The sequence below is a fragment of the Leptopilina heterotoma genome, unplaced genomic scaffold (genome assembly GCF_015476425.1).
Source record: "Leptopilina heterotoma isolate Lh14 unplaced genomic scaffold, ASM1547642v1 Lhet_6, whole genome shotgun sequence".
In the NCBI taxonomy this organism is placed as follows: Eukaryota; Metazoa; Arthropoda; class Insecta; order Hymenoptera; family Figitidae; genus Leptopilina; species Leptopilina heterotoma.
The window spans coordinates 1,940,814-1,964,795 of NW_025111137.1; the positions used below are offsets into that span (position 1 = coordinate 1,940,814).

The following is a 23,982-nucleotide window of genomic DNA, read 5'->3' on the forward strand; positions in this document are numbered from 1 at the left end:
TTCTGACTAGAATCTCTAGTCGAGAAAAACTAGTCGGGTTCCAATCTAATTCTAGTTAGATGATTCTTACAAGCATTATTTATTAAAAAAGTTTGCATATTATTTGATTACTTAATTTTTTAATTATTTAAACAAAGTCTTTTATTTATTAAGTAAATTAAAAAAGAATAAACCATAAATAAATATTAATTATGTGGATATAATTAATTTTTATTAACTAAATATTGTAATATATTATTTATTATTATATTATTTATTATTATTATTATTTATTAAAACAATTATAGTAAATATAAAAATATAAAAAGTAATGTAATAAATTAGTTATGTTTAATTTTTCAATAACGTTATAGATATAATTAATTCATAATATTTTGAATTTTAGGGAGTTATTATTCATCACTCTTATTTAACTCTGCATTCCTAATGATAGTTAATAATAATTAATTATGACATTATTGAAAAATTAAACATCACTAATTGCAGTGCTTTTTATATTTACTATAATTATTATAATTATATTATTCAATTTATTATTGTAATTATAATATTATAGCATCTTTTTAATTATTATTAAATACTTGTATTAATTGTGAAAAACATTTTAAAGTATAATTGCACATACATATCTTTTTAAAAAAAAATTATTTTTACGAATAATATTACAATATTTAGGTAATAAAAATTAGTTATACCCACATAATTAATATTTATTTATGTTTTATTCTTTTAATTTACATATTAAATAAAAGATTTTTATTTAATAAAATTGCTTTATTGGAATTTTTTGTAAAAATATTCTACAATATTTAAAATTTTGTTTAAAAAATGTTAAAAAATTAAATAATTAAATAATATGCAAAATTTTTTAATAAATAATGCTAGTAAGTTTTTCTATCTATTAATCTGAATTATTTATATATATAGAAAGATAATTTATGTATGTCATACTTGTACACTAGTTTGTCTAGTTTGAAATCGATAAGGTCCTAGTGAGTTTTTTCCAGTCTGAATTATCTAACTAGAATTTGATTGAAGCCCGACTAGTTTTTCTAGACTAGAGATTCTAGTCAGAATCTAGCGAGGTCCCTACTAGAGATAGGGACAAATGGGGAAATTTCTACACGGGATATTTTACTCATTTTTATTCAAATTTTCTTCGGATATTATAAAATTTATTCTGGAAATAACAATTTTTAATATGAAATTTTACTATTTTTTGAGAAAATTATACCAAGTTCGAAGTAAATTTTACTAATTTTTATTGCAATTTTCTTTAAATGTAGTAAAATTTATTGGAATTTTAAAACAATGATAGTGTTGTAACAAAAAATTTAGATTCAATATTTAGAAAAATTGCAGACAAAAAAATCTAAATTAAAAAAGCTATAATTAAGAGAAAAATGTTTATTTGATATAATTGACAAGTAATCGATTATTTAAACCAAATAAAGTTTTTTTCAATGTAGTCAAAACGTTTCTTCAATGTTGTATTTTAATTTTAAATTATTTGGAATTTAAATCATTTTCAATTAAGATAAATCTAAAACTTTTCATCATTTGAAATTTAAATCAATTAAAATTTAGAAAAATTATGATTCTGATGTAGGTTTAGCTTGGAGTTGATTCAATAAAAAAGTTAAGAATGTTCAAGAATTTTAGTCAATAGAAAATTTGCAATCATTAAAATATTCTGCAATTAGAAATTAAATAAACTGAATAATTTAGAACGATTGAATTTGATGTTCATTAAATTAGGTAGAATAGTTGGAAATTTATCCTATCGATTAAAATTTTTAATAATTGAATAAAGAAATATTAAACATTTTTTTCATTTGAAATTCAAATAAATTGAATGAGGCTTTATTAAAAATAAAATTAATTGGAAATTATGTTTCAAAAATTTTGTACGTTTAAATGAATGAAATATTCTTTTTTCAATATAATTATTTTCATAAATTTGTTACTGAAATAAAAATGAAAAACAAAAATTAAATTTTGTTTTAATTTAAATTTGGATTACTTAAAATTTCGATAAACTTAGATTAAAAATATTTGAAAAATTGCAAAATAGGTGAAAATTAATGGAATAAAAAATAAATGACAAAAATAAAAAATGGTGAAAAAGTTCGAGTCTATGAATTTGAAAATATTTTGTTAATTTGAACAGTTTGTTTGATTTTTTTGTGTGAATCAAGTATAAAAGTAAAACATCCCTTACAGAGAAGAGGTAATATTTTTTGCTCTTCATTCGTAAAGTTTGTTGTCTTCTATATAATGGAATTTGTTGATTTTTAATTGACAAGAACTTTTAATTAAAAGCAATCAATTTGAAAATATACAGTATAGAAAGAAAAGAATTTACCCTTTGCTCTTGATCCTGATCGTGATCATTCCCATCTAGCCAGACGTGTGTTCTGTCTGAAATTCGAACATTTGATTTATTTGGATCTCGATCGTTTGGCCTGTCTTCAATTACATAAATTCCACTATTGCTTGGCTTATTGTTTGCACTGTTAGGATATCTTGTCACAAAATCGGAACTCGAACGTTTTCCAATTGTTTGCATCATTCGTCTATTCTCATCAATTTGATATTGATCTTGCATTGCCTTTCTGCGCGCCAATTCCAGTAATACTCGTTGCCTCAATACATCCACGGAATTATTTATTGATAATGATCCAATTCTCTTGCTGCGTGTCACCGTTGATCTTGGATCATTACCCGAGCCAAACATTTCATTCTGTATGGACAGAAATTTAAAAATCATTTTAATGTTGGAGTAGACTTTATTCAAATATTATTGAAAAATAATAAACGAATACATTTGGATAAATAGTTTTTTATTTTAACATGAGTGGTTTTTTTACTTCATGTTAAAACCAATGCACTTTTGCTTGTTCAGAAAGCAAATTAAAAATGTAGTTATGGTATGGTAATTAATAATAATAATCTTTTATTAACATTAAAAACTTGTAAAATATAAATATTCAAGAGACTACACTAAAATAATTATAAATAACCAATTGCTAATTAACAAAATTCAATTAATTACTTATATATTGAATAAAAAGTGAGTTAAAATTTATTAAAGATTTTTTAAATTCAACTTTTTATCATCAAACTTAATTCTGAATTTACCTTTGCACTACTGGGGCAATTGTTATATTCAAAATCTCTCTCATACTATTTTCTAATTCCGAAGAATAATTATCTTCGATAATTATTTCTTTAATTTTTATCAATCCTTAATTTGTAACCTATGAATCCAAAGGTGGTTAATGCTTCATATTGCTATTGCTAACACAACTTTATTTCCCTTTAAATTCAGTAATTCCTAGTACCAACATTATAACTAAATTCAATTCGATAGTATTCCCAAGCTATTGGACGAGAGTCCAGGCTCAAAATACTAATTATTAAATATTTTAAAATAATTGTCTGTCACGTTTATTAGGACGTAACAGTTAATGACATTATTTTTGTGAAAAAAAAATTGTTTTGTATTTTTATATTGAAAAAATTTACAATAAATAGTTAAAAATTTAAAGAAATATTATGTCAGGATATATTCTACGGATATACTTTTGTTATGAGAGAATAAACAACTTTGCAATTAATATTGAAACAATACTGGACGAAGCTACGTCCTATTACTATCAATTTTAATTTGTTACCATATATTCAACAATTTTACTATTCATGTATCATTACTGGTCCGAGATACAGCATATTATTGGCAATAGTAATTGACACTTGGATCTCTATTGCACTAGTATTGACATTTTTGAGACGAAATTTTAAGAAATTTTATACTTGAAAAAGTATGAATACTTCTACGTATATTGTCTCTTTTATGTAAAAAATTTTAATTTAATTTTAAAAAAAATTTTTAACCTGACGACCTGAGAATAAACGATACAATACTCGCGTTAAAATTTGTCTCAGATTTAATGAACAGAACCCTTATAAAAAAGAAAAACTTCCTTAATGAAGGTCAACTTTGAAAATACAGGCTTGGATGTCCGTAAAAATGAAAAAGTCATAAGAATATCTTTGTTCAAATCTAACGCATATGTTTCTTTCTCTCCTACGTAAATGACATAAGAATATCTCTCTCACTATCTAATTTGCATATTTACTCGTTTCTCTAGGATTCAAAATTTGATAATTTTATTTTAGGAGAGGGATCAGCATGAGGGACTTAATCAATATGATTGCGTTTATAAATTTGAATGTAACTGTGTCAAAATATATGTAGGACAAACAAAAAGACCATTACGTATTCGAGGCATAATATTATTACAATCTATTTATAATTATGTTTTCTTTCTTTCTAATGCAAGATTGTGCCAATGAACTTCGTATGTACACTTAATTGCACACAATTTCGTCAAATTAAGAACTCCGAAAAATTTTGCAATGGGGATCCTCACTGCCAAATTCGGACAGGAGATAGCAGTCCAATTGCAAGATTTTAAATCGGATTTGTTGCATGATATTTAATAAAGGATGTATAAAACATTTTTGTTTATGTAAACGAAGAATAAAATTATTAGATAAGAAATAGTGGTTATAATAAAGTGTGGGTAACTATTTAAAGATCTTGGGAGATTAATTGACAGTATCAGCTGTTGCTTGCTATTGTCAGTATTATTATTAAACCAGCGTGGTGATGTAAAGAAATTGAAAAAGTTGAATAATTTAAATTAAAAGTGATTTTTTACACAATGGTTGACTGTTCTGACACTTTATGTAAAGGAAATGCCACATATTCATTTTCTATTAAGATGGGATGTGTGTCGAATTTTATGGAAGAATTCATAATCAAATTCCTGTTATTTTTTTGTTAGACTTTAATTTCAATTGAAATAAGTTGACTAAAAATATTAATTACGCAACTTTGCGATAATTAGTTAACAATAGTTAAAACCCAATTAATAAGCCAAGTCAAGGTTTAAGAATTTTAAATGCTTTATTGACCATACAACCTTGTCGAAAGCTTTTGAAAAGTCTTACTTTTTAGCTTTGAGATCAGCTCCTCAACGAACAGATACAAGATCCTATTAACTGACCTGCCATTCACAAACTCATGCTTTTTTCCAATTTTTCAAATTAGTTACTAAATAGTAAAGTGATAAATGATATTCTCGAAAATATTAGAACAAGCATTTATAATTGTTATTGGTCTATAGTTAATGATATCATTTTTACTTAGGGAATCGATAACTTGCTTCACACTACAAACATTTTTAAACTTTAAAAGGTATATTAAAGTTATTCGTGAATGTTTCAGATGCTGCTTAATTTTTTCCACGTTTCCGTTTGTACAATTCTAAGGATGAAGTTTGCCAACTACTATCTACACCAAGGTATGTATGTGTCACACAAAAAAAAATAATCAGAAAAGTTGAAAAGACAAATAAAATAAAAATCGAACAATGTAGAACAGTAGAATTAGTCTAGGAGTGACTAATTTATTCAGATTAGCTTACACGCTAAACAACCACACAGAACATGAATTACAGATTCATTCTCAGTTAAGACAAGGACAAGGACAAAGTTATACAAAAATTATAACATTATTTATATAATAGAAAATTATATTCTTAAATTGTAAATGATACTTTTTGTTGGCTAAATTTTTGTTTATTGTTTCAATTACATATTTCACATTTATGTATAAAATAGGCGAGGAAATTGTGTAGGTATTTATTTTCTTTCCCCACTCTATTTTGAAAGCCAGTTTTGTTTATTAGTTTTTGATTTTGATTATATTAATATTTACTCATAATAAAATTCCGAGAAAATATATTAATTTCGAATTGATATCGCGATTAATTTCAATATCAAAATATTTACTTCATATACATTTGAGTTCGGTATGAAAATTAGATTTTAAGTTTTTCTCTGAATGGATTTTTATTTAAAAATAGTATTAAGCTTTTTTTTAATGGTAATTTATTAAAAACAGTAAAATCAGATCATACTTTTTAAAGAGAAAAAAAGTCCCAAAGAATTTTTTTAACATGCGCTCTTTCAAATTAAAATTGAAATTTATATTATTCAAAGAAGAAAATTAAGTACTCTAGAATGCTTTTGTGAGCTCTTTTTCCTAAGCGATAATAGCTTTAATTTGATGAAAATGAAAGGAAAGTGTTCTTTTTATTGCTCAGTACTTTATAAAAGTGTAAAAGTTTCGAATATTCATTGGATTTTCCTATTTTTGAAAAGAGCAAAAATAATTGATTTTTTTCTTTTATTTCAAAGAACAATAATGTAAACGTATCCTTTTTGGAGAATTTGAAATGAATAGTCAAATAGACGAATTGTTGTTGGAAATTGAAAAAACGAATTTCGTCTAAAAATAGATGGAATTACAGACATGGATATAAAGGTTAAAAAACTTTTATGTCTTCTATTTTTGAAATATAAAACAGATTTTTTAAAATAGTAGTTTTATTAATATTTTTGTAGTTTTGATAACTTTATTAAATAAGGGACAAAAAATCTCATTTCTCCTTCTAAATATATAGAAGCAATACTAGTATTGATTATTCTTTTCACTGGTTCTAATGAAGATATTTTAATTATGACTATGGTTTCATAAAAAGTTAGTACTCCCTCGATTACGATTTTAATAATCTAAATGCCCACGGGTATAATTTGAACTAAAAAAAAAGAATACGGTAATATGACTACTCTGAATTGAAAAATTTTTGAGATTAATGATTTTTCAATTTAAAGCTGGTAATACAATGGAAAGTTGGATAACAAATTGTATTTGCAGATTTTATGCAAGAATTATTTTCCAATAGTATGACCTGATTTCATTAAAGCTATTCTACTGTAGAATTTTATTCGAGAGAAATTAATATCTTGTTCAGGTTGTTACTTTAATTTACCCTTCACAACAATATCCATCTCTTCCTTGAAATGTAAATGAAGTAAAATCAACTTGCAGTATTTTTTTTATGGTCTGATCAATATCATTTATCTAAGATGTTATTGAATGTAAGTAAGGGTAAATTTAAAACATTTTATTTATCGAAAAAAAAGAAAGGTTGTCGTCAGAGTGATTATATATAACAGTCGTCAATAAGCAATAAATTGTCTAATTTTATCTGTGATAAATTGAACATTTTTAACAAAGTAAAGAAAGAATTTTAATTAACTAACAATTTTAAATAGAGAACAAAGTAAAACATTCTTTCAGGAATTTAAAAGAACAATTAGCATTTTATGTAGACCAGGATAATATAGTGCAAGATAAAAATTATGAAAATTAAAAATACGATTTGAAATTAACAGTAGGCGAAAATAAGATAATAGCTTACGGAAACTAAAATGAGTGGAAAATTATTTTAATAATGAAAGGATAATCAATTTTGGAGCTTTTAGAATATAATTGTAATTAATTTGATGAGTTGCAGTAAGGAATGAAATGAAATAGTCATTAATTAAGTTTCTTTTTTTAATTTAGTAAGCGTTGCACTTTCTTTAAGAGTTGAAGAGAATAGCGGCAATATAAGATGGAATGATGTCGTTTATGTATCAGGCGTAGGATTCAAAGATCCATTTACAATTCTCTCGTTCCTTTTTCAATTGTCTGCATTGCTTCATGAAAAAAGATATTTTAACTTTATAGAGCCAATACCCGATGAAATGAAATATGTGCGAGCATTTTACGTCAAGTGCTATAATTTTTACCTTTTTTCCAAGCTACACTGACGTTTGTCATCATTTTTACTGGGAGTTTATAGAGTCTTTACTATATAAAATACGGTATCTTCTACCTCTTTAAGTTATTTTGATTTCAACCTTAGACATCCTAACATGGAAATTTCAGTACCAGAGTTAAAATTCAAATTTATTATTTATAGAAATGTTTGGATATTTTAAAAATTTTTTGACTACATTTTCTTATGTCAAAAAATAAAAACGTTATTTTCTTGTTAAAAATGAAGAATATGCATTGTATTAAATTTATTTTTGAATAAATACAAACGGTTTAGTAACGAATCAAGTTTGGGGTACTTTAGCACCCCAGTAAACTGCAGATAGAGTTCAAAGTCGACAACATGATTTTTAAAAATTTTAATTTTTTTTATAAAAGTCATTTTGCAATAATTCATACCTCTAATATTGAATCTCGTGTGTCGAAAAGAAGCACTAGTTCGGGACGATCCAAAACTGGTAGATCTCTTCTTCGAAATGTTGTGTAGGAAAGTGGCGTACAACGTGTAAAACTGATCAGGGTGGTCGTTGCTATTACTCCGATTAGAATCATCATGCGTCCCTTTACTTTGATACTTCTATTTCGCTGAAACAAATGGATTTAATTTTTAATATTTTTTCCTTTTTTTATATATTTTATTTATTAATTGTATATTTTATAAAATTTATAGGATGCCCAATATATAGAATATATTTAATTATATACTTTAAATTTAATTACAATTTAAATTCCTAATGAAATATTCCAATGTTTTAAAAAATTGTAATCAAATAATTTCAATTGAATATAAACCGTGTAGGAAGGTACAATTATAATGTCGCTGACATATGAAATATTTAGAATTGACGCTAGGGAGAATCGAAGCTACGACCTACGCATTTATAAACTAACGTATTAATCTCTTCGCTACAATCGCTTATATAAGGAAATTACTATTATTTTTTCAGTACCAATTGGTAAAATTTTTAATTAACAATCTCTTCATTAAAAAGAAATTTAATCAAATCGAATTTTAATTTAGTACAAATCCCGTTTAACAGAATTTTAGTGAGTTCATCATTTTAATGTAAAAAATTCTACCCCATCAAATATTCATTTGCCCGGTTTGTTGGAATTTAATAAAATTTTATTTTTCCAAACAATCAAAATTCTAAACTAAACAAAATCAATTTTTAATTTCATTAATACTGAATATTTTTTTATTATAAAAAGTGCTAGAAAAAAAATTGACGTTCGTTAGCAAGGTAAATTTCAATGGGTTATTTTACTGGTCGATCCCCTTAAAATTATTGGCTGTGAAGTAAAATGTTTGTTGGAAATAATAATTTTTGGAAAAATTGTTCATTGGGTAGAAAAAATTAGTATAATAATATCTTAAGTAATAATTGAATTTGTCATCCATCGGTATACTAGATTTGAGATCATTTTCTATCAGTAATTGTAGAGTTCTCTTTTGAATTTATTTTCGTGTTCTCTGATAAAAAATTGTCAGGAAGTGCAACGATGCGCCTACCCTCAAGTTTATTACCATTGTAATTTAATTGATTTCCGTACAATTTACCGGTTTATTGATTAATCGATTTTCTATATTCACAATCACACATGTGTGTATGTGTTTGTTTGTGTGTGTGGGTTGTTATATGTGGTTTTTTCACTCTGATACAGATGATAATTTTTTTATTCGATTCCCTTTTTCTTGACCAGAGTTAAATTAATTAACGAACTCTTGATCGAATTACAGTGTTTTATATTCTCCATTAGTTGACAGCATAGTGATAAGCGTCAAATACAGGTTATAGCATCCGGTCTCTGTAATTAGTTTGTCTCTCTTTCTCTCTCTCTCACTTTGACGTTAAAAAAAGAATCTTGAATATCTTCTATTTTTTTTCTTCTCTTTTACGTTGCGCTATTGCAAAAGAAAGGAATGAGTCGCCTTCACGCGTTCAATTTAAATCTAATTTTGCAAAATGCTTTCTTTTAATTTATTTATTCGTTTGGAAAATTTATTTACGCGAATTGTTTAATGAAATAGATTTGATATTGAACTTTAAATAATAACTAGCAACATGAAGAAATCGATTACTCCAAGTCCTCGACTCGGAGCAATCGATATCTTCATGTTTTCTAAGAATAATTTTATAAGTTGTTTAATTTAAAAAAGGTTTGAATTTGAAAAGTTTTGAATGTCTTAATTCATGTGGAAAATTCTGTTCCAAAAATAAGATTAAAAATAGGAATTGTGCAAATATTTTTCTTCTTTTTCTAAAACAAAATAATAATTTTGTTAAAAAAATTGTGATTCGAAACAAAAATAATGCAAAATAAATATAAATTGTCTATTTCTTAATCACAGTTGCTTAACAATTTTCTAATTTTGCTTAAAAGTAAAGAACAGAAATCTGCATAATTTCAATTTGACAAAACATAATATTTAACAAAATTTTAGTCTTTTAATAAAAAGAAGGGAAAAAAATTCTGATGATTTCTATTTGTCATTACAATTTTGAATTAATTATAAAATAAAAATAATTATAACATTAATTAATTAATAATAATAAAGTACATGTTCCGGTAATCTGTTCGTAGTTTGAAGTTAGTTGTTGTTTGCTTTTTGTTTCTTAACTTTTTTATACTTTTTCTTTTCAAATATTTTCAATTTTAAAATTAATGTATTAAAAATCATCGAATTGTTGCAAAGAATTTTATCAAAAAATTTGATGATAATAGAATTCCTTCAAAGAATTTTATTATTTAGGAAAATAACTGAATTCTCGCGAAGAATTCTATTAAAATTTTTAAAAATCCTAATTAAATTCTTTTGAAGAATTTCTTTGAATTTTTTTTTAAACTAATGGAGTATCTTTAATAATTTTAAATAAAAATTTTGAAAGCAATTAAATTTTATGAAGAAGAATTTTATTAAAAGTGAATTGAAAATAATTGAATTCTTGCGAAAAATTTTACTATTTATAAAAATAGTTGAATTGTTTAGAAGGATTTATTAAAATTTTAGAAAATAATTGAATTCTTTCGTGAAATTAAAAAAAAAATTTTTGAAAATATGAACAATAATAATTAATTTTTTACTTAATAAGTGAATTTTTTAAATTTTGATTATGAAATTATTTAAAAAATTTATATTTGAAAATAATGTTCCGCGCGCGTAACATTTGCTAGTAATAATATAATATAGAATCTATATAAAGTTAACAAAAAACAAAAGTATAAAAAAAGACAACTTTAGAGTGTGAGGGACAGAAAAAGTGAATGAATGAAAGAACATTCAAATTATTATAGTTAATTGGACATGGGGACTTTAAAAAATTTTTGTCCGCCATATTATAGATCCGTTATTTTTAATGATTGAAAACTAATTATTTTCTTATTTTAAATATTAAGAATCGAATTTAAAAAATACTGTTTCTTTAAAGTTTTGTTACTTCTTTAAAGGTTAATTTTTTGAACCTTTCTTTAATATGTGATATGGCCTTTTTTTTATTAGAAAGTCACATAATCTAAGAGCACTGCTTTTAATGAAAGTTGCAGTAAATTGTCTGACATTTCATTGTAAACGTCTAGGAACTTAAACTGGAAATGAGTATTCCATTTCCGAAGTTCGGCTTTAAAAGCCTTTGCGAACTACAAACTTAATCTTGAAGTGACGTTACGAAGTTGAGAGTAAGTGAGGGAGAGTGAGAGAGAGGCGGAAGAAGCAACAGGCAATGAAACGTACAGTTTCCCTGAAAATACCAATTTAACAAAATAGAAAGAGCAGTTCTTGATTATTATGCAAACTCGTACTTTTCTAAAAAGTTGTACAATTTTTCGAACATTTTATTCGAAAAAATTAAGATTCCTTTTTAAATAAATCGAATTTCAATCATCTTAATTGGAATGAATAATATTAATATTTTCATTTTTAACGTCACAGAAAGCAATGAATATTAATTGTTGCGTAAAAATTTATAGTATAAATTTTAGAAAAAGAAATTCAACTCTTCTTTAAAATAAAATTAAAAATTTCTAAGTTTTGAAAGTACGAAACTAATTAAAATATTTAATAAGAGGTGTAGAATTGGATCTAAGGTTAATGTAACGGAATCTTAAGTAGTATTTTCAGAGAGGGTTCGATATCTACCAGGATTGAATTTATTCTATAGTTAATTGTTAAAAGTAATAAAATTATATAATGCTGTATAATATTTTGTAATAATAAAAATAATAAGTAGAAGTTTTTACTTTAAATATTCAATTACAGTTTTTAAAAAAATGTATCCCTGAAGGCAATTAAGTCTTTTCAAAGGTTGAGCTTAACTTTCACATTCTTTTTTGACATTTGTCAACTTTTACTTTAATTTTATTTCTTTGAAGTATTTATATAAATATAAAATTTCACTGTTCATTCTATTTATGTTCTTTTTCGTAAATAAGATACGCGACATTGTATATTGCGTATTAAGTTTTATTCTGATTCCATTTATATTTTTGCCAACGAAAATGTAAATTTATCTCTCGAGTACAAATATTGTGAGAAATGTCCCTCTATAAAGTTCGTTTAAATTTAGAAATAATTACTTGAGCGAGGCGTTTCAATTAATTACAAACGCTTCTTGCTCAAATAATTAAAATTTGTAAATTTTTTTTATTACTGCTTCTCCACAACAAAGACATAAAGGTAAATGAAAAGGGTAGTTTTTGATGCTTTTATTTTTATTATTATTAATATTATATTTTATTATTATTATTTTATTGTTTACATTATAATTTAATTATTATATTATATTAATATAATGGATTTATTATTTTTGTTATTTATTAAAATACGGGACTAAGCCCCTTCTATTATAATTATTTTATGTTAATCATACAAATATAAAGAAATGAATCGAAATAAAATGTATTCGATAAATGAAATAATTTCCGAAAAGAATGTGACAATATTTTCTGAAAAAAGACAATTCGAGGCACACGAGGAACATATGTGATAATGGAAATATAAACACTTCTCATTAGAGTAGTTATGTCGTCATCAAGAGGGTGACATTAAGTGACATTGATATGTCCTGTGAAATCCACAGTTCAGAAAATCAGTTCCTTCATATATTATATCTAAAAATAACTAATTGAATATTAACGTCAATTTTATTACTATTTTGTTTCCTTAAGAAGAATTATGTTTGCCCTTTTTACACGTGTATATCGTAAAGAAATTTTCACCTACTATTTGGTATTCTAATATTATTTATATAGGATAATTTTTGTTCATTCATAGTAAAGTCAAATACACATTACACATTCGCTATTAGAATAAAATACCTAAAAATAAAACTTTTTTTAAAAACTCAATATATTTTCAAATAAAAATATTGATAATATAATTATATAGATACATAAAATAATAACACAGTAATACTTTCATAAAAATTAATTCGAAATAAAGTAACATTTAATTATCTTAAAAATCATTATACGATAAAATAAATAAAATAAAATTAATAAATAAACATTATATAAAATTATTATTATTAATAATGAATTAAATTAAATTCAAAACTCATTATAATTTCACCTGAAAACATTTTATTTGATTCAAACAAATTTTTTTTAAATCAAACTTAAAATATCTATGCATATTTTTTGCTTTATTTAAAGAAATAATATATTTAATTCAAACATAAGTTATGGTTGATTATAAATTATTTATAATCAACTTTTAAGTTTGAATCAAACATAAAAATAATAAATATATTTTTTGTTTAAACCAAAACAGAATATGTTTAAATTAAATATTTATATTTAAACAAGAAATAATTTTGAATTAAAGCAGTAGATATTTTTTATATATTGGGATTAAGCTTACAAACTAATTTTAATTAAAAAAAATTATCTAAAATTATTTTCACATTTCATTTAAATATATTATTAGTTTTCTCAGTGTATTGATATTTTAATGTTAATTTGAGACTTCTAATTATATTGTCATGACTAACATTCTACTTCTTTCATTCTATTATTTGTCTTTACTTATATTAATTTTACCTCTAACATTCATATGGTATCAGTCATCAGTCGATTAATAGACTATCACACTCATACAGTTGGATTATTTTGTAATCCTTCTATGAATTTTAAAGCAGTGCAGATTATTTTAATCTACTTTAATGTTAGAATTTATCATATAAAAATTAAATTATTGACTTTGTACACTATTCTAAAAGAGATTTTAACGAAGTTTGAAACAGAAAATAATAATAATAAACAATTAACAGAAAAACTTTAGTAAAAAAGTGATTTTATAAAGCTACAATTAAGAGAAAAAGTAAAGAAATGAATCTTTTTTTATCTCATTCAATTTTTAAAAATATCGATTGAAGGTCCCGATTAAAGAACCGGTATAAAAAGTTATTCATATATTTCTATTATTATTATTATCATCTTTATGAGGAAGCAAAGTGTTCATGAAATGAGCACCAAAATTATTACAAAAATGTACAACTTGGCAGCGGTTTTTTTATATTTTTTAAAAACTCAATTATTTAAAAAACATTTTATCAAATTTCAATTATTTTTCAAAAATTTGACCAAATTTTAATTATTTTTAAAAAGATTTTACCAAATTTCAATTTTTTGGACATTTTTTAATTACATGTTCCTAATTGTGGAAATATTGTCTTTCAAAAATTATTTAGAAATATTTAAAAAAATTAGTTTTAAGAATTTCTTTATTAAAATTTTTGAAAATATTCTAATATTCTTTAAAAAGAAAAATGTACAGTTTCAATTATTATAAAAAATTGAATTTTGAAAGGGTTATAGTTGCAAGTTTTAGAAATTAATAAATTTCAGAAGTTGAAATTTTTTAAATTTTATTTCCCGTGAAAAAAGAAATAAGAAGTATTTAAATATTTATTTAGCAAAATTATTCGAGTTTTGATTAATTAAATTTAGAAATCAGTGAAGAATTTTCGACTTTTTTCTATTTTTAATCGACTAAAGTGACTTTTTTCGCTCGTATCGTTAAAGTCGATCCGAGGCCTGTAAATCCTTTTTTTAGAGATCGAGAGTTTTGAGTCTTAAAAAATTATAACCTGTTTTTTGATGAGGACCCTCAATTTGGAAAAAATGCAAAAAAGAAATTTTTTTAAAAATGCAAGTGGAGTGGCCCCCTTAAATAAATTTAATTTTATTAATATAAGTTTTGAGGTTTGAGAAATAAGGAGTTTTAGATTTCCACTTTTGACTGCAAAAAAAGAATAAGAATATAATAACTATTTTTATAAAACTAAATAATTATTATAGGGATTATAATAAAATAATAATAATCAAAAATAAATAAACAATAATGTAATGGTAATGAGATGAATAACAATAATATTGTAATTTATTGTGTTTTATTTCTCAAAGATTGTCTGTATAAATATGGAAATCAGAATAGTTAATATTGAGTGGTAAAAATCTCTAGAGTGAGAAATGGTAGGTGATTTGAACAGTAGAATGAGAATAATGCAGTAGTGCACGCACTTTATTGTCAGGCAAGGGATACACATGAATATTCAGCGCTAACTTTTGTTATTGCTCTGCTGTTGTTTTGAAATCACATTTTCCAAGTGTATGTGTGTTTGTATACATATATATATATATATATATATATATATAGTGAAGGATTTATCGTTTATAAACTTCGTAATGCAGCTTTGCATTAAAACTTACAATTAGTACAGGTATCATCAAGTTATATCAAATTATCTTCATTTTCAGAATGACCATATAATTTATTTTAAAGTTTTCAGAACAATAATTTACATGATACATGTGCTCAATATTTTCGCTCTCATCTGTCGCTATTTTTCAATGACAATATAACAAAATTATCCAATACGTTGAAAAATAATTAAAAATTTTTATTATCATTACCTATCATTATCATTATTATCATTATAGTTGTTATAGTTATTATAATTATTGTTTAATCTGGTTTTCAGTTTGCAGCAACTTGAGAAGACAAATTTTTTTGTTCATTGTAAATGTTATTTTTTAATTTATTTTATTATGTAATCTTTTTACCTTTTTATATTTTTATATTTGGGGAAAAAATTGTCTTGTTTGAGGAAAATTTATTGAATATTGAAACAAAGGTCATTAAATGAAGGAAAACATCGTGATCCCTGTTTTTTTTGTTATTTTTAATAGTGCTATGTTATACAAAATTTTTGTTCCTTATACAAATTTCATTTTAATTTGATTTCTATTAAAAATTTTTAATATATAGATGGAATAGGTTGAGTAAATATTTTTTGACTATCCTTATGCAGAGTTTTTACTTAAATATAGGTATATAAAAACACAATAAAGAAAATTAACTGATGTTGATAAATTGTTGGATAATATAAGAATATGAAAAGTTTGAAAAATTGAAAGCAAATTATATTTGCGTTGTTGGAAGAAATAGATTTTCCATCAAATTTTTTTTTCTTCACTTTTTTTTTCTTTTCTTATAGATATAACTTTTGATAGGGGTTTTATAATTTAATAAGGAAGGCACACGAATATTGAAAGATAATACACATCGATTGCTTTCAAACTTTTGTGTGGTGAAAAGGCATACAAATTTCTCAGAGTAAACAAAACCCTCATTGATTGCGGGTCAAAGTACTTAATATAAGTATTTCACTATTTTAGTCTTTAACCTCATCTCCTGCTTTAATAACCTAATTTTCAAAATATTTCTTTGTAGTCAATCATACATTGAAAACAAAATTTTTTTTAATTAAAATTTTATTTAAATTAACAAACTTTGCAATTTTGTACTTTTGACTTTTGATTTTAATTTTAAGGCTATTTTTGCCTTTTGATCAATAACGAGTGATATATAGATAAATTTTGTCGTTGTTTGTGGGAGTACAAACATAATTTATTTGAAATAGTTTGATCTAAATTTTGAACTTTTTCTTTTGACTTATAACTTTTTATCTTAATTTTATTCCTGTGATCGATTTGTAACTTTAGATTTTGGACTTAAATATTTAAAATTGATGGTTTTCAACTTCAATTCTTAATTTTAAAAATGTTTTTCTATTGATCTAAATTTTAAGGTACTTACAACTTAATTTTTTTTCTTAAATTCAATCCATGGACTTAAATTAAAAGTATATAAGTTTGAAATCACTTTTTTTAATCTGAAATTAGTCAATATTTGAATGAATACAAATTGTATTATGCGAAATTGGCCTTAAAATAAGAATATAATAAACAATAAAAATATTTTTTATTATTAGCTAATATCTTTGACGAAAATGTTTATGTTAAGGTTGACTTGTGATTCTTGATCTTTTCAGGGTACGTTTCCTCTTGACATAAAAATTTTATTTCATATTTTAAGGCTATACTTCGTTTATTAGTCTATTAACCCCAAAAAACTTTGAGCAACAAGTTTTCAGCAAAATTAGTTTAATTTTTCAAAAAATTGTCCTCCATATTAAAACCGCCATTTTGAATTTTTAAGAACTGACATCAGATTTGTAATCTGCACCACAAAGAAACAAAATTTTAAACTTAAATAGAGCTGCTTTTAACACAAAATAAAATTACGGATTGAAATTTAATTTGCTAAATTTTAAAATATCGCCAGTTCTACAATTATATATTATTTTCAAAACCAAATTCTTGTTAAAATAATTATTTAAAATTTTGTGTTTTATTCGTAAAGTTAGTTAACAATTGCAATTTTTATTCGAAATTTTTACAAACAGGTGTTTATTTTCATCTGTCAAAGATTCTCTATAATTATATTTCTTTATTTATAATTTTTATTATAATTAGTATTTTATAACAATTTTTGATTGTATAAATAATTTTTTTGGAAATTGTAGAACTGAATGTTTTAAAATATGACAAATAAACTTTAATTGTAGTTTTATTTTAATTTAAAATAGGTAACTTAATTTCTATAGTTTAATATTCACTTTTTGGCCTAAATTTTAATTGCTTCTAACCCTATATTGACCTAAATATGTAATAAATTAATATTATTGAAGAATTAAACAAAAAATCGGAACGAAAATTAGTCCAATTCTATTATTTCGTATATTAAATGAAAAAACAAATTTAATTTTTAATTCGTTTTGTAGAGAACTTAATTTTATTTAAGTCGCTTTAATTTTAAGCAAAATTGAACAAACTTTTTTTTTAAATTTCAAACTTGCAATTTTTATTTAAATGCCTTTGCAGTTATTTATAAACTTTTATTGCTTTAAATTAAATTAATTAAATTCTTTACCATTGAAACAAAAAAAAAAATTAAAAGGCTTTTTTAAATTTAAAAATACAAAACTATAGCATTGGACTTGACTGTCGATCGGTTTCTTTCTTACTATTCCCAAATTTTTAGAGGAATATTCCGTTACATAAAAAGTTATTATATAGAATAAAACGAGAAAAACAAAATGGATATAAGTGTGGAAATTTTCTCATCGTATTTTGAAGAATATTTTTTTGGTCTAGTCTGAAGTGCGATATGGACAAAATAACACTTGGCTATTATCGATAAAGAAAGAAAAAAAAGTGAAATTTACTTGAACCTTGTGTGTAAAAGTTTCATTTTTTTCTCCCTCCTCGAGAATTAAACTTTTTTCCCTAAAGGGTCGCAAGTCTAACCTTTTTTTTTTTGGTGCGTTAACGTTGTCCGTCGCTTATCAAGTCGTCTCATCATACTTAAAGAGTGCCCATTCTTTTGTTGATTTCCAACCTGTATGAATCGTCCCCCTGTGACTTTGGTCGTACATCAGAGAGGGTCGAGAACTTGAATTTTACTTTTACCCGGGGAGGACATACGTATGGTATATAATAATTTTTTTCTTCTCGACACAATAATACTTCCTTCCGGTTATATTACTTTTTATATATATAAATGTTTCTCAAAAAAAAACTTTTCAATCGAAATCCATTTTACCTTTTTTCTCTATACTTTACTTTCATAAAGAAATAATACTTTGATTGACAAAAGATGTTTCTTATATTGAATATTTTCTTTACTAATTTTAGTGCCCTTAAATTAAATAAATAAATAATAAAATATTAATGACGAAAAAAAGGAAAACAGGAAAAAGTTATTTAATAATAATAAGAAATATAATATAATGATGGTATTTTTTTTAATTGTAGTTGAAAAATATATTTATTTTTTTTGTAACATTTAAAAAGTTAGTTTCCTTTTAATAGTAATTATCTGGATAATTGTAATATGAAACCTTTCAGAAAATTGTAGTTCGTTAACTCTTTCAAACATAAGGATATTTTCTCTTGATAACGAGAAAAATTGAGTATAGATTTTTTTCCCTGTTTTTTTTATATCGAGATACTTTAAAGTTCTAACGGCTCTTTGTCTCTACTGAGAAATAACGTGACTTTTTTCACATAATTTTTTTTTCTCTCGACGCAAAGTTGATATGAAGTCTTTTATATACATATAGACATGCTATTGAAAATTGACGATGGTCTTTTGAATTTATTTATTTTTCAAAGTTTTCTTTAAACATAACTGTGAAAATGAACCACAAAGCTTTTGAGAAAATTTTATTTTAAAAGAAAATTTTGCTGACAAAGTCTCAGGTACTAACATAGTCAGAAATAAGTTTGATAAACTTGATGCGATTGCAAGTTAACAAAAAAAAATAGAAAAATAATTATAATTTTTCACAATTTTTCTTGTACTTTTAATCTATTTTTATAAATACTGATTTTAGAAATTTACTGCTTATATCTCTACTATATTGAAAAGTATTATTATTTCAATGTATTTTGCTTTTTTATTTTTTTGTTTTGTTCTTCAATGTAACTAAAAATTCAATTTAAAAGAAAAACAATTTTTTGAAAATAAAAATTATCCGCTTTTCTTTTGATTTGTTTATCGAAGCAGAAATATTTGATATTGAATATAGACCCAGAAAACTATATTTTATTATATGATTCATCTTTTCATTGAGAATTAAGTAGATGAAACCTTGTTCAGTCAGACGAGACATACATCGTTCTTATTACTTCTGCAAATATACATTTAAGATTGTTTATTTTTATATTAATTTTATTTTTTATTTAAAAACCATTTAGATTCTCGATTATTTTTATTTATTAATAATAATGTTTATAAGTTCCATTAAAATATAAAAATTATAAGAAATGGAAAACACTCAGATTTACTTATATAGAAATATTATATTAAATGGGAAGAAAAAACAAGATCGATTGAATTTTTTTTAACCTTAAAAAATATCTAAAAGAAATCTAATGAAAGACACCGCAAATTATATTTTTATGATGACTGGCCTCAATATATATATATATTGTCAATAAAAAATTTTCAACACATATATAACGCGACCGATAAAAAATGGAGTATATTAAAAAAAATGAGATGAAGGTATTTCGCTTTTAAAATTTGTTATTGAATATAACTGAATCTACTATCAATCAATTTCAAAATATTTAAATACAAGCAGAAAAATATCACAAAAATAACATAAATGTGTATTTGCCTTTTAAAGAATAATTTCTTTTTGTATTTTCTGAAATACTGATTATGAAAATGTAATGTTTGTTTTGTTTCAATTTTTTAAATATTTGTTTATATATATGAAATATTTATTTTAATACTGTAGAATTTTTGAATATCAAAGTTCATTAATATTTTTGTGAATTTTTTAATTTGAAAGATTTTTGATCGATCGTATTCCAACTATTCTGTGACACTTTTCTGTGACTGTGACAAAATTCACAGTCACTCTTGACACAATCCTCAGGTAGAAAGTTTAAAACTAATATCAACTATTCTAAAAGTACTTTAGCTATATTTTGAATTATTTAAATTCGATTTTAAATTCGCATTCAGTGATCTGGAGAAACTCTTTTAGTTCCAAGCAAAATTTGTTTGACTTTAAAGAAAATTCATTCGCCATATTTGATCCGCCATTTTGAATTTTGTATAACTTTAGTTTATATACTCGTGTTCAAGGAGCATTTGACCTTTACACATACATTAGAACTGAATTTAAATTTTTTACTATAATTTTAGAACTACATACATTTAACATTATAATATATGCTTTGAAAAATTAAAAATTAATTAATTAGTTAACATTTTTTTAGATAAAACTCGAAAAATACACGATGGGGGAAAGGGGATCAAAGCAAATGTTCACGTGGATCTAGTAAAAAATGATTTTTTAAAAATCTCTTAAATTTTGTTTATTCTACTTTCAAGTTTTGCACCACTGTTTTTTTTTTAGTTTTTAAAGGATTTGTTGTCAAAAAATTAATTTTAATAGTACCAGGTCTTGGATATTTTGTCTTTTTCGACTATTATCAAAAAATGAGACTTTTTTGACTTATTTTCAGAAATTGCGACTTTTTCGACTTTTTTTCTAAATAATGCAACAAAATACCACGTTTTTAGTATAAAATGAAACTTATTTCGATTTTTATAGTGTTAAAAATAATTATAAACAAATTTTTAAAAATTATAATTTTGAATAATTTTCTACGATAAAATTTAAAAAAAATATACGTATAATTAAAAAATGTTAGAATAATTGAAATTTAATTTTTTTAAGTAGGTATTTTACTACAATTTTTAAAAATCAACTTTTGAAGAATTTTAATTGCAAATTTTGAAAATAATTTCCGAAAATTTAAATATGCATACAATAATTAATAACATTAATAACTTTTAAAAAAACATGCACAGTTACAATTATTATAAAAAATTTAATTTTTGTACGTAAATAATTGAATTCTCGAAAAACTTCGGAAAATTAAAGTTGATCTGAGGGCTGTAGAATATAAAACTTTAAGATATTTTGAAATACCGTAAATATTTTTTTATTAAATATAAAATAAAAAACCTTTATATTTATAAGTTTTTATATTTTCCCAAAAATATTAGTTTCTCACTAAAACATGTTGTAGGAGAGGGCGGGGGGGGGGGGTCAAAATGTGATAAAAAATTGTCAACGTGGTATATGAACAACCTCTTAATGGGTTTAGAAAAATTTTCATTTTTTCAAAAAATAAAATTTTGAAAATGGTTAATATAATATTTTTTAAACAAATTTTTATAATTAAGAATAAATAAATTGCGCAGTTCACTTACCTTAATATTTAAAATATTTTTTAGAGTCAATTTGTTCGATACAGAAAATGATCAGTGCCAATAATAATAATAATAATAATAATGATGATGATAATAATAATAAAAATGGTCCAATGAAACATTTCCAGAACGTGAGTGGAATTTTCCTTGCAATAGGAAAACTTCGATCTGAATTTTGAATTGAAAACTGCGTTAAAAGTTTTGAGTTAAACTGAAAATTTGTGATCGATTTCCATCGACTCTATAAAAAATTTAATTATCTCTTATCACGATGATGGAACACCTTTTTACTATATATACATAATAATTTAGATTTCGATAAAATCATAGTTCGCACTTTAGTGAAACTCGACGTTCTGTACTTCCCCTTTACTATATATATATATTTGTATACGGGTATGATTATGAATGAAATAATCACGAGAAAACTTAATTCAAAATAATGCAACGGGTGCGCTTTGAAGTGTAAAAAAATAAATTTCCTCTTGCTAAATTGCGTCGAATGATGAATCCATTTGTATGATAATGGGACATGTGGAAACATTGAATGCTTTAGTTGCCTTTTTTTAAAGGTTTGAAAAAAGGAAAATTCTTGAATATAATTACGCGTTAGAGAAAAAAAATCAATCCAAAGTTTTTATGATGATGTAAATCCTCTTCCCGAAATGAGCTGCATGGTAATATATAGGGGAGAGTGGGGCAAAGGCGCTATGCGGGGCAAAGACGTTTTTTAAAATATCTCCTTTATTTTCTGTCTATTCCAATTGGTATTAAAAGTTAAGTTGCAATGCAATCAGACCAATTGATTAAAAAAAGAAAAATCTAAAAATATCAAATATTTTAAGAAATATAACAAAAAAATTGTTTTGCAAAAATAAAATGATAATTTTACTGAACAAACTTTTATTTTTTAAAACATAAGTTTAAGTATTTAATTTTTAAAAACATAACATGTAAATAAATTAACTATTTCTCTACACAACTGGCGTGGTGTTTTAGTTTAATTTTTTATCTAAATATTTTAAATTTAAAGTAAAAAAAAAGTTTGTTATGTGGGGCAAAGGCAATATTGAACATAATTTGGTTAAAAACAATTGAATTTTCGAATTTTCTATGTATTAATTCACAATATAAGGTTAAAATCACTAAAAGTTTTTATTTTTTATTTTAATAGTCCAATTCTTTTAATAATATGTAGTTAACCTTATGTTTCGTAAATATTATACTAATAAATATCACTTGTTAATTTTTTAAGGCTTATAAATGCTTTCTTTTAGAAATATAAGCGAAAACGTCGCTGCCCCAGCGTGTGGGGCAAAGGCATTTTTTGCATTGCTTTTAAATTTCATTGAATAATGTATTTATAATTATAATATACTAAATAACAACTATTAAAATTTTTTGTTGATTAGTTTTAGAATAATGAAAATCAAAGACAGCATAAATTAATTGTTCGTTTAATTTAAAAAATATACATTGATAAATGTAAACCTAGCGCCTTTGCCCCACTCTCCCCTGCCGCCCACTAAATGATTTTATTCCTCGCTTTCTTTACTTCTATATATGGGAGTATTTTGGTTAATATTGATCTGAAAAAAATAATAATACTATTTTAACTAAAAAAATTATTAGAATTCAATTGGTTATTTTAAACTTTAGAACATTTAAAAAAAATCTTCGAGGTTTTTTTTAAATAGGTTACTATTTAGAAATCTGACAATAGGTTTTCAAAATTCAAAATGACGAATCCAATATGGCAACCAATCTTTATGAAATTTTTTCAAATTCGTTTATAGATAGTTATTTATTAGGGATTTTTGGAACTTTCAAATCCAAATTTAACGTCAGATTCGTCACTTTAAAAGACTTTCAAGTGAATTCGATAAATTTTATTATTACTATTATTACTGTTCAACTTATTACTTTTAATGCTAGAAAAATTTAATTTCACAAAACTTGTCATTTGACAATTTCACTTTCAAAATTAAAAATAATCCTAATTACAAAAATTTTAATTATTCCAAAAATAGAAAAGTTAAATAAATGATTAAATTTAACATATTGAACAAAGAAATTATCTTTTAAAACTAAAATAATTGTG

The 23,982-nt window shown here is 23.7% G+C and overlaps 2 protein-coding genes across 4 annotated transcripts in view; one reads left to right on the forward strand and one right to left on the reverse strand.

The window, feature by feature from the left end:
* Positions 1-23,982, reverse strand: part of LOC122509243 (diuretic hormone 44) — a 69,858-nt gene that overhangs the window by 3,708 nt on the left and 42,168 nt on the right. For all 3 annotated transcript variants that reach the window (XM_043623166.1, XM_043623167.1, XM_043623168.1), the window contains exons 2-3: positions 8,138-8,323; positions 2,366-2,743 (exon numbers count right to left, since the gene is read on the reverse strand). In XM_043623166.1, the coding sequence (XP_043479101.1) occupies positions 2,366-2,743; positions 8,138-8,323 (564 nt within the window). The remainder of the gene's footprint in view (positions 1-2,365; positions 2,744-8,137; positions 8,324-23,982) is intronic.
* LOC122509242 (serine hydrolase-like protein 2) overlaps positions 5,316-23,982 on the forward strand; it is a 104,448-nt gene continuing 85,781 nt past the window's right edge. Inside the window, exon 1 of the mRNA XM_043623165.1 lies at positions 5,316-5,372. The gene's annotated coding sequence lies outside the window, so the exon portion shown is untranslated. The remainder of the gene's footprint in view (positions 5,373-23,982) is intronic.